We start from the raw sequence: 12,263 nt of genomic DNA on the forward strand, positions 1-12,263 counted from the left end.
TTACCCTACGGATACCCAACCTGCAGCCCTCCATCTGTTGCAAAACTACAACTCCCAGTATGCCTAGACAGCCTACAGCTATTAGGGCATGCTGGGAGTTGTAGTTTAGAAAGACCTGGAGGGCCGCAGGTTGAGCATCACTCATTTTTCCTACAGGCCTTGAACTTAGGGAACTACATTAATACATACATGTCAGAACAAAAATGAGCAGTCAGAAATTTTGAGTAAAGGGATACAAAAAAAATTAAAAATAAATGACAGCAGTTAAGCAATTACCAAATCATAGCAGTCTCTCCATGGACTGGAATTTCCTATCTTCATTTTGACTTAAAAAAGTCTTAGGCTCATTGATATGGTATACAGAAATGTGCTGTGAAGGACAATATTCTTTAAAAAACAAAAACAAACATGGCCCTCATTTATACCTACACATAATAAAAACTTGCCTAACAATCCAAACAGCACTGCTAAGGGACCAACAACCATATTCTGCTGATATCCAGGTATCAGTTTGCACCATCAGTACTTTTATAGTGAGTGACCACCCAGAGCCCCACAGGAGGGTGGTCATCTGGCGTGGTCACCTGCTGGCTTCAGTGTCTCTTGTTAGCAACTTCCCAAACATTGAGCCCAAAGCTTGGCAGAACGGGACTAGTGAAAAATGCAATTAGGGAGTCTGAAGGACTCAATGATTGATCACGTAGAGAAATCAATATTTTATTTTGGTAGACATGTGCCTTTTTTTTTATTCTTCCTTTATCTAGATCAGGGATCAGCAACCTTCGGCACTCCAGCTGTTGTGAAACTACAATTCCCAGCATGCTCCATTCATTTCTATGTGAATTCTTAGAAGAGCAGAGCAAGTATGCATGCTGGGAGTTGCAGTTTCACAACAGCTGGAGTGCCGGAGGTTGCTGATCCCCGATCTAGATAAATCTATGAAGACATTTTTTAAAATTTTCTCCTTTGACACAGCTTAAATTAACTCCACCTAATATTATGTGAGCAGAACCTGGTGGTGGGGTGACTGAAACCATCCTGAACAGATTTAGGATTTTGCATTTTCATTTGCTCTCCTCTCTGGAGCTACCAAGAAGGAATGTGCAACAAAAATGCCCAGGCTTTAAAAAAAAAATTAAAAAATTTGCTGTCAAAAAGTGCCGAGCCAGTGGGCACAGTTACACCCAATATGTAGCCCTTCAAAGTACTGGCCCAGAAGGCTTGAAAATAGCTCAACAATATGCTCCTCCCCGTGACTACCAGCCTATCAGCCAAGCAAAGAGGAATCACATGACTTTTCTACTGTCTGAAACGGGAATCGCTGTTTCTTAAGGCCTCTTTCACACGACCGTATGGCTTTTTCAGTGTTTTGCAGTCTGTTTTAATTGTTCGTTGTCCGTTCCGTTTCTTTTTGTTTCCGTTCCGTTTTTCCATATGGCATATACAGAAATTACATAGAAAAAATTGGGCTGGGCATAAAATTTTCTATAGATGGTTCCGCAAAAAACTGAACGGATACGTAAGACATAAGAATGCATTTCAGTATGTCTTCAGGTTTTTTTGCAGACCCATTGACTTGAATGGAGCCACGGAACGTGATTTGCGGGCAATAATAGGACATGTTCTATCTTTCAACGGAAACGGAATGCATACGGAGTATATTCGTGTGTTTTTTTTGCGGAACCATTGAAATGAATGGTTCCGTATACGGACTGCAAAATACTGTCCGTACAGGTGAAAAAATAAATAAAAAAAACGGTCGTGTGAAAGAGGCCTAAGCCTCATGGCAGACGTCCGTGGTAGGGCATGCATGCTACATGTCCATGGGACTGACTGAAGCAGCTGAATACAGTGCTTGACTATCTTCATCAGTCCCTTGTTCGACTGCCGCTCCATTCAAATGGCAGACAAGGGAGCCTTGTGATGATGGGGGGGTCCCACCAATCGAGCACTTATCTCCTTTGCTACAAATAGAGGATAAGTTTTGATTCTGGGAAAAAAACAATGATGCCAGTGGGCCCAGTTTTTGACGTTTGATAGGACATCATCTAAGGGAAGTCTTGGCTGCTTATGGGTTTCCCTTTAAGAGTGCTATAATTGCTACTCCATTATGCCGTATGGCAGACAAAAAAAAATCATGTAGAAGTAAATAAAAGCTAAGGAATAACATATGGTACAAATTTATAGATTAAGGACAAGGTAGAATTTGCAGATGTCGCCATGCTCCTCCAAGAAAATAGCAGGCAGATAAGTGCTAGGTTGTCGTGAAATGCTAGTGCCCAAAAAAATAGCATTTAAAAAATAAAATTACCCCCCAAAAAATGATGTAAAATTTATTTACCTAGAGCTGAAATATTTTCATACTAAAAGTTCTTATTCTAAACATTTTACATCTTTTCTGGACATTTTTTTTTACAAAAAATAAAAAAAATCCGGTTTTAATTACTTACATAAAATGTCATTAACAATCTAAGAATTCATGTACGAGAAAAGTGCATACCACTATTCATTGGTCTAAATGTAGTGTTGCCTCAAAGCTAAAAAGGAAAAAAAAAAAAAAAAGCCCCATTTATCAAAAAAATAAAATAAATGGTTTTGTCACCCATAGCAACCAGTGAATATGGATTAGTTGCTATGGGCAACAAGGCCTGACCTTTTTGGTAAATGAGGGCCCCTTGTTTTATTTGATTCAGCACTACCTCACCTCGTGTATTACATCTCTATCGAAATCGCAGTGTGAGTGGTTTAGGTTTTAAAAGTTTTTTTTTTTTTAATATATATATATATATTTATATATATATTATACCATATATAGTATAGTTTTGTGTTCTTTTTCGCCTTTGCTTGAAAATACTGGCTAGAGTTACGCGTGTGTCATTCACAATTACATCTGCTAGATCTAGAAGCAGTTTTGCAAGCAAACCCCCTTTTTTTTGTTAAATCAAGCATGCTAAAATAATAAAAACTATAGAAGTTAACTTTTTTTTTTTTTTTACATATTCAACTTTTCTAAAACCAATTAATCCGATATGTATTGTCATTCTACAGCAAGATAAGAACTCTTGTTTGATGATTGACCTCACTGAGGCTATAATGCTGGTCCGGTTGTTGGTCTCTTGTTTAAAATGACCCTTCGCAGTTTTCAATATAAAAAAAAAAAAAAAAAAATCTTCAAAACACGTTTCACCTTTTTGTATTATTGCACTATTTGCTATACCTTCTATAACCTTTCTAACTACAATCCAATTGCCCACGTTTTTTTTTTTTCAATATTTAAAACCTATGAAATAAATAAACCATTGTTGATGGTACAGTGTGACCAGGGAAGTGAGAAGAGTAACTTTATTTTTTTTGTATTTTTTTTTCTTATGATATGCTCTTTCTTCCTTTTTTTTTTGTTCCTTTTTGAGCGCATTCTCAAAACCTCAGCCACGTGGCATTGTCCAACATGAAGTATATGAATGTATGTATAGAAAAATAATACATACATAGAAAAAAATAAGATGAATTTTTTTTTTCTTTGCAAATGTGAAATGAGAACTTTTTTTTTTTACATACAGACTTTTTTTTTTCCTTCTCCTCCTCCCCCAGACATTCGTCAAACTTCTTTTGTGGTCATACAAACATAGTTTGTAATTCATTGGCTATAGAAAGTCCTGTACAAAGTCTGATGAACTTAGTGCCCCCCAAAAAAAATGAAGTCTGTGTGTTTTGTAATGAAAGAAAATAAAAAAAGGAAAAAAATAAAAAAAAGTGAGACATCTAAGCGTTTCCACTTGCAGAATACGAAAACTGGGGAAAGTGCGGCCTTCTTTCATTGTCAACAAATTCCAGATTCTCATCTGCAAAAGACATAAGAAACAATACTTTATATGTAGCTTCTCAATAAATTCAGCTAAAAGTTCGAAAAAAAAAATCTTGAAATGTAGTAACTTTTACAATTTTTTTTATTTTACAAAACAATAAAAGCACACAATTACACCTGTCAATGCTTACCATAATTGTCAATTTTCTTTTTATTCACCTTATAAAGCGCATCTGTCACCATGATCAACCCTGTTAAACCAGGCATACTGCCTGGTAGGGTTGATCATGGTGAATTAAAGGCGGATGCCCTCTTGCTGCGATGGGCTGTAGTGTTGCAGTAAAATTATTTTATTCTTATGCAAATTAGGTGCTAGGAGCCCCATTTGACCACTTCCTCTCCCCAGTCACCACTCCTTCTCCTGCCCCGACTGACAGGGCCAGGCATCCTTACCGTTTAGATGCTTGGCCCTGAATTCCTGTGCATGCGCTGGCACGGAGCCTGATGTCATCATCGGCACTTGCACAGTGCAGGCTTCACAGTAGGGCAACCCTCAGGAGATCAATTACACATGTGCCAACTGAACATACTGATGGAGAGTTCTGGGTCAGGCATCTGAACAGTGAGGGCATGAGGAGGGGGTGAAGTGCTGCTCCGAGGGGCTAGGCTAGTCCCTTTGTGCTCAGAGCACTTCATGCATAAGAATAAAAGTAAAAATTCTGCTACAACACTACACCCAATTGTAGCAATAAAGGGCTCATTGAATTCTGTACAGTATTTATTTTAATTAAGAAAAGCTAGGCCTGACACATATGAGCGAGTTCAGTGCGAGATACTGATTTATAAAGCCGTGTGTCCCTGCGAGACCTGGAATCTACTGAATTACATGCTGTCAGTGTAGTTCAGTAGATTCCATGTCTCGCAGGGACACACGGCTTTATAAATCAGTATAATGCAGTAGGATCCCGGCAGTGGAACAGAGTTGAAAACAGGAACTGACACATGCAGCAAGTTTCTCGCACTGAACTCTCGTCTGTGTCTGACCTTTAAAAAGTACATTCTTTGATTGGGTCCCCAATAAAATAAGTCCAATATGTTTGGCCTAGGGAAAGAATAAGGCTACATTTTTGTTTGCGGATTGGATGGTTTCCGATTAATTTCTATGGATCTCGTTAAAAATGCGGTGGACTCCCGTCCGCAAAAAAAGTATTGCATGTCCTATTCTTGTCCACAATAAACAGTCAATGGGTCCGCAAAAAATTGCGGGTGACCAACAGAAGCCAGCCGCATCAGTTTTTTTTTTTGCGGATGGTTGCTGGGAAACCTGTATATATTCAAATTTTAAGAATTACAGCCTGAAGACACACAACCTAAAAAAAATTGAACGGATGTAGATGTAAAAAAAACAGGAACACTGATCCTCTATTTGCGGACCGCATGTAGCCTAATACTGTCCTGCACCCCAACTCTGGCAGTTTTCCAGTCCCTGGCTTGCTCACTTCCTCTTGGGGGATTTCGTCTGCCGCTGCAGCCAATGACTGACTTCAACAGTGAGGTCACTGGAAGTTGGTACATTTTTACTGACTTTACAGCCCTGGGATTCTTTAAGTCATGGCCTGTCCTCCGTATAGACCATCACTAGCTGATTGGCTGGGTTTGGGTTGGCTCAGACAACCCAAACCCCGCCAATCAGCTACTCTGTGTAACTCAATTGGAAGGAAGCACCAGAGCTACACAACACCAGCAAAACTGTAGCAGGGGAGCTTGCTACTACGTTGAAGTTCATCAGTAGGGATAATCAAACTTTTATTTTTTAGAAGTTCAGGTTACCAGAATTGTGTTATGGATCATGTGACCACAGACCATAACTTATGGTCCGTGGTCATGGGATCCATAATGCAATTCTGCGGTAACGCAAATTTCTAAGGTCTCTTTCAGGCGTTGTGGGAAAAGGTGCGGGTGCGTTGCGGGAACATTGTAAAGCGTTTTGCACTCGTGTGAGAAAAATCACGCATGTTTGGTACCCAAACCCGAACTTCTTCACAGAAGTTCGGGCTTGGGATCGGTGTTCAGTAGATTGTATTATTTTCCCTTATAACATGGTTATAAGGGAAAATAATAGCATTCTGAATACAGAATGCATAGTACAATAGCGCTGGAGGGGTTAAAAAAATAAAATAATTTAACTCGCCTTAATCCACTTGATTGCGCAGCCGGCATCTCTTCTGTCTTTGCTGTGTGCAGGAACAGGACCTGTGGTGACGTCACTTTGGTCATCACATGATCCATCACCATGGAAAAAGATCATGTGATGACCGGAGTGACGTCACCACAGGTCCTGTTCCTGCACACAGCAAACAACCCACCTTTAATCACTTCCCAAAGTGCCAAACTCAGCATTCATAAATCTGATATCAAACCTCAATTATTATTATTTTTTTATTCTAAAAAAAATGGCCTCAGATTTTCAATTTCCTGTCAAATGGTAATTTTTTTATATTTTTTTATGGGAGACTGTACCGAAGAAAACGATATAATGAAAGGTTATAGCTCATGACCTTTAAACCTGTTCAGATACTGAACCCAATGTCTGACCTTTGCCAGGCGACAACAGTTTCACCAGCAAATTAAAACTTGCATCCCTCAACATTCAAATTTTTAGATTTGTCCTTAGACTTAACCAATTCTTCACACTACAATTCTCAGACTTCTCTTCAAGGACTTGGAAGCTGGGAGGTTAAATGAGGGAAAAGCGCTAAACACGTGTTCCGACAGGCTGCATTCTGTTCTGCAGAGTGGGTGGCATCCGTCGTCTCTACATCTAACGAGTTTATCCTGTGAAACATTATGCCACTTCTTGAAGTCTTGCATCTGGCGTTTGGGTCTTAATAACTTTTTGATCAGGGACTGAATTTCCTGAATGACTGGAGTATGTCAGAAGCAGAAGGACATGGGTGTGAGCTTGCCACCTCCTCAGACTCTGGCATAAAAGCTGGAACCAACTGCTCCGGGACCCCTGCAGTCCTCCACGTCTAGCCTCCTACAGACTCTTGGTTCTGTATGGTAATGGAGGGGCGGGGTGGGGAATACATGAAAGTCTGAGCCCCCTTCAATCACGCAACTAAGCCATGACATTTCCACTTGGCCAATGCACATGAGCTAATGGGATTGTCACCCTCGGTAAACCATGTCATGGAAATTTTGCCAACTATGGACCTGATCTGCATAGTCTGAAGTAGCGAAAGGCTCTCCGTGGTCAGTCTGCCACACTGTACTAAAGGGGTAAGCTGTGGTAACTATAGGTATCTCATTTTTAAAGTCTATTCACTAGTTCAAGGTGGTCATGGAAGTAACAATACTGGTTACCAGAATGACTATAAATCAATCGTTTAAGGTTGCCTAGAAGTTTTTATTATTATTATTATACTGGGACAGTATTCTTAAGAATTAACATTTTAGAATTATGTTAAGTCTTCCTCTACCGGCTTCCATCACTTCTGTGATGACTATTCTCTGAAAGCAGACCACACAACTACTGGATTGAAGTCCATAAGATCACGTGGGGCCAAGCATCACTCAATAAAACCTACGTAGTCAGTAGAGGCAGTGTGACCTCTCAGGCGACATTCTGTATAAAATAAAAATTCTAGCATTACACCCAAGATTAGGTATTTAAGCCCTTAGATGCAACATTTACTATGGACCATGGCACTTAAGTGGTTAGAAAGACCAAAAAAGTAAAAAAATTGAAAATAAAAATAAATTTGTAACAATCCAAACTAGAAAGTTATCCAAACCTATATCAGTAAGAGCCCTTGCACAGCTCTCTTTACAGAAATATAAAAAAAAAAAAGTTATGGGTCTCAGAGATATTGTGGACAAGTAGTAAGAAATTAAACAATTTAGTATGATTGTAATGGGATCAACCCGTAGAGTAAAGTGATGTCATTTATGCCTCACAGTGAACGCAGGAAAAATGCTGAATTGCTGCCACTACCCATCTAAAACAAATTAAAAAAAAGCCCTTAATGGGAAAAAAAAATAAAATAAAAAATCTTGGAAGTTGGGGATGAAAAAAAACAACCTAAAAAGGATAGAATATCTGGTGTCCTTTTAAAGCAGGGATGCTCAACCTTCAGCTGTTACACAACTACAACTCCCAGCATGCCCTAATAGCTGTATGCAGGAGCCCTAATGATACATTATATATTACATATCCAAAAGATATAGTCCATAGAAATCGCACAGTAGGGCTACAGTCACATGAAAGTAAAAAAAAAAAATATATATATAAAAATTAAACGCCAAAGCAGACCTTTTTTAACAGCTGCATTCCAAAAGACTGCAGTTACAAATGGCCTCCTTCAATTGTATGGGGGCTGTTGGTCCATAAAAACGGCCAAAATAGGACATGTCCTATTTTGTGACAGCTATTTTTCACAGGCCTCTTAAAATATGTGAATAGGCCAGTAGACCTCAATGGTTCTGAAAACGGCTGTCATACACTGTCATGGGAGGTCTATGGAGAGAAAAAAAAAAAAAGTTGCATTCTGCCCCTCTGACAAGGTGAGGTGACACAGCAATGTAGCCTTATCACACAGTCATGTGCCTGTTAAAGGGGAACTCCATCCTTACATATGGATACTGCCCTACAGTTTTTGGTTTACAGGAGAACCAGTAAAAAAATGTGTTCAATTTTTTAAATTGAATATGTTCTTCCCATCACAGTTCTCCACTGGATGTAGTAAAGACTCGAGGCCTGCAGGGGGCACCGCTGCAACACTAGAACTGGTTTTGCCTTTCAAGAAACCTCATCAACAGCAGCGGGTCATGAAAGGTTATTGAGAAGAGTTTTCCGCCAGGACACTTCTGACGTGTCATCAGCCGAAAAAAAAAGTAAAATCAGGGGCTGCACTGACAAGATGACCCCATTTTTAAATACAGCGAGTCCAGTGATCGGCTTCTGGAACCCTGGGCGAGCGGATGAACTGACAGGAAGTGGCGCCGACCACACTTTTTGCCTGCATACTGCAGTGTGTACTTGGAGGCAAATGAATGGGTGACCCTGTACTCAGTGTACTATATAGCCTGGCCCTAGTCCAACATTGTGGTAGGTGCTCTGACTGAGGGCTCATTCAGATGGCCATAGTGTTTTGCGGTCCGCAAATTTTGGATACTCTCCGCCTGCGTTCCGCATTTTGCGGACCGCACATGGCCGCCTCTATGATAGAAATGCCTATTCTTGTCTGAAGAGTAGGACATGCTCTATCTTTTGAGTGGGGCTGCGGAACGGAAGTACGGATGCGTCTTTTGCGACCCCATTGAAATGAATGGGTCTGCACCGATCGAGAAATACAGTCATGTGAATGGGCCCTAATAGAGGGGGTCCCAAGCAAAGAAACCCCTCTATGAAATCAGGCACAACAGGACATCTGCTTTATGTGTTATAGCCCTATTTGGCTTAAACGGTTACTTATAGATGCAGATTTAAAGGGGTTGTACAGAATTACAAAAAAAAACAAAAAAAAAAACGGTGTCACGCCTGTCCACAGGGTTATAGCTCAAGTTCGTTAATAGGTGGCACTGTTTTTGAAGGAAAAAAAAAATTCCAAGCTTGTACAAAATCTTAAAAATAGTAAGCAATATATAAGAAAACGCTGGCTCTTCTCTCTTAATAAATTAAAGGAAGTCTATCACCTCCAAAATCAGTTTCAAAGTAAACATACTGCCATTTAGGGTAGATACTCTGAACCATAACCATACCCAGCTTGTGAAAATCTGATCAGGTCCTTTTTATGAAAATAACGTTTCAGTGCACCATGGGCGGGAACTCTCCATTTGGTGCACCATCTCTCCACCAAAACACTGCCCAGTGCCTCCCCCTATTGTTTGATTGAGTGTCCCTAAGATGTCAGAGCGGATAATGGTGACAAAGGCGAACCCAGGTGCACCGAAAAACCTTTCATGTAAAAATCTGGTCCATGCTTCTTTTTTATACAAGTAAGGTATGGCTATATTTTGGGGCATCTACCCTATATGGGTAAATGTTTACTTTTGAAACTTTATTTTTTATACAAATAAGGTTTTCGGTGCACCATGGATAGGGCCGCTCCATTGGTTGCACCTGGGTTCCCCCTGGTCACCATTATCAGCTCTGAAATCTTAGGGACTCTCAAACAAGTGAGGGAGGCACTAGGCAGTGTTGCTGTGGAGAGATCCTGAGGTCCTGACCACGGTGCACTGAAACCTTCTTGCCATTAAAAAGGACCGTTTCTCAGGATTATAGGACTGGATTTTCACATGATGGGTATGGTTATGTTCTGGGGTACCTACTCTACAGAGGGGTATGCTTACTCTCAAATGATTTGGGAGGTGACAGACTCCCTTTAAGTTGGGTTGTCTGGGTTTAGATAAAACTTGTCTGCTCTTTTCCAAAAACCACAGGTTGGATGCAGTATTGCAGTTCTGCCCCATTGACTCCCATGGAGCAGAGCCTCAATACCAGACAACTCGTAGACAGGGGTGGTGCTGTTTTTGGAAGACTGCATCCATGTTTTTCTAATCCTGGACAACCCCCTACTTAATGCCCCACACTAGGTGAATAAATGGACACATACCTTGGTCAGGAGGGGTTATCGTGATCATCTGCGCCGTAAATTCTTCATCGAAATACCTTGTATCTGTCTCTGATGTAACTTGTGGCTTAAAAGGTGGAACAAGCTGAAAACATATGAACATGGACATGGTAAGCAGAGATCTGAGGACTGCACATCTGTGTCATAGCGACCCCTCCCTCCATGTTATACTGATCTAGACAGGCAACCTGGAACGGTCAACCATCTGCATCTAAAGATGATGGTCACCTCCATAGGAAATAATAAAGACCTATGTGCCACATCAACAATGAACGTAGGTGACATCTGCCTTTTCCATGATTTTTTATTCATTTATTTTTGTCTAAACCAAAAGGTTTGCCCCCTATTTCCAATTTTCATGTCAGGGTGTTGGTCGTTAAATGGGAAACACACATTAAATCAGGGGTGCACAATGTTTTCTGTTCCGAGGGCCACATTGCACAACTATCAAGGGCTTCAATAAATTATATCAAAAGTCCAGGTTTCACTACCAGGACTCCCAACAGGGGTCGACTTTTCCCCCAATCATTCGGCACACCCAACGGGGTCGACTTTTCCCCCAATCAATCGGCACACCCAACGGGGTCGACTTTTCCCCCAATCAATCGGCACACCCAACGGGGTCGACTTTTCCCCCAATCAATCGGCACACCCAACGGGGTGGACTTTTCCCCCCCAATCAATCGGCACACCCAACGGGGTCGACTTTTCCCCCCAATCAATCGGCACACCCAACGGGGTCGACTTTTCCCCCCAATCAATCGGCACACCCAACGGGGTCGACTTTTCCCCCCAATCAATCGGCACACCCAACGGGGTCGACTTTTCCCCCCAATCAATCGGCACGCCCAACGGGGTCGACTTTTCCCCCAATCAATCGGCACGCCCAACGGGGTCGACTTTTCCCCCCCAATCAATCGGCACACCCAACGGGGTCGACTTTTCCCCCCAATCAATCGGCACACCCAACGGGGTCGACTTTTCCCCCCAATCAATCGGCACACCCAACGGGGTCGACTTTTCCCCCCAATCAATCGGCACACCCAACGGGGTCGACTTTTCCCCCCAATCAATCGGCACACCCAACGGGGTCGACTTTTCCCCCCAATCAAATCGGCACACCCAACGGGGTCGACTTTTCCCCCCAATCAATCGGCACACCCAACGGGGTCGACTTTTCCCCCCCAATCAATCGGCACACCCAACGGGGTCGACTTTTCCCCCCCAATCAATCGGCACACCCAACGGGGTCGACATTTCCCCCCCAATCAATCGGCACACCCAACGGGGTCGACTTTTCCCCCCCAATCGGCACACCCAACGGGGTCGACTTTTCCCCCCAATCAATCGGCACACCCAACGGGGTCGACTTTTCCCCCCAATCAATCGGCACACCCAACGGGGGCGACTTTTCCCCCCAATCAATCGGCACACCCAACGGGGTCGACTTTTCCCCCAACCAATCGGCACGCCCAACGGGGTCGACTTTTCCCCCAATCATTCGGCACACCCAACGGGGTCGACTTTTCCCCCAATCATTCGGCACACCCATCGGGGTCAACTTTTCCCCCAATCAGCACTCCAGAGAGATGTGGCAGACCATGCATGTGGCTCTCTGTTGAAGATGCTGGGAGTTGTGGTAATTTCACAAGTTTGATCAACTATAATTGAATGAGCCACATGCAAAGATGGCCACCTCTCTAACCCATATACTCATTTTTGAAATTCTAAACGAGCCAAAGGGATCTATTTCTTTTGCTTTATGGGGACCAAGAGCTCCATCAATAACCCATTCGTGTGCCGCTCCTCATTTGTCTGACATG

The 12,263-nt window shown here is 42.1% G+C and overlaps 1 protein-coding gene across 3 annotated transcripts in view; it reads right to left on the reverse strand.

Annotated features, from left to right (window-relative positions):
- Positions 1–3,729: 3,729 nt before the first annotated feature.
- The window catches only part of AKT1 (AKT serine/threonine kinase 1), a 111,588-nt gene continuing 103,054 nt past the window's right edge, over positions 3,730–12,263 (reverse strand). For all 3 annotated transcript variants that reach the window (XM_044271908.1, XM_044271907.1, XM_044271909.1), the window contains 2 exons: positions 10,423–10,525; positions 3,730–3,842 (listed from right to left, as the gene is read on the reverse strand). In XM_044271908.1, coding sequence (XP_044127843.1) covers positions 3,763–3,842; positions 10,423–10,525 — 183 coding nt within the window. In that variant the 3' untranslated portion in view covers positions 3,730–3,762. The remainder of the gene's footprint in view (positions 3,843–10,422; positions 10,526–12,263) is intronic.

Source organism: Bufo gargarizans, chromosome 11 (assembly GCF_014858855.1).
Source record: "Bufo gargarizans isolate SCDJY-AF-19 chromosome 11, ASM1485885v1, whole genome shotgun sequence".
In the NCBI taxonomy this organism is placed as follows: domain Eukaryota; kingdom Metazoa; phylum Chordata; class Amphibia; order Anura; family Bufonidae; genus Bufo; species Bufo gargarizans.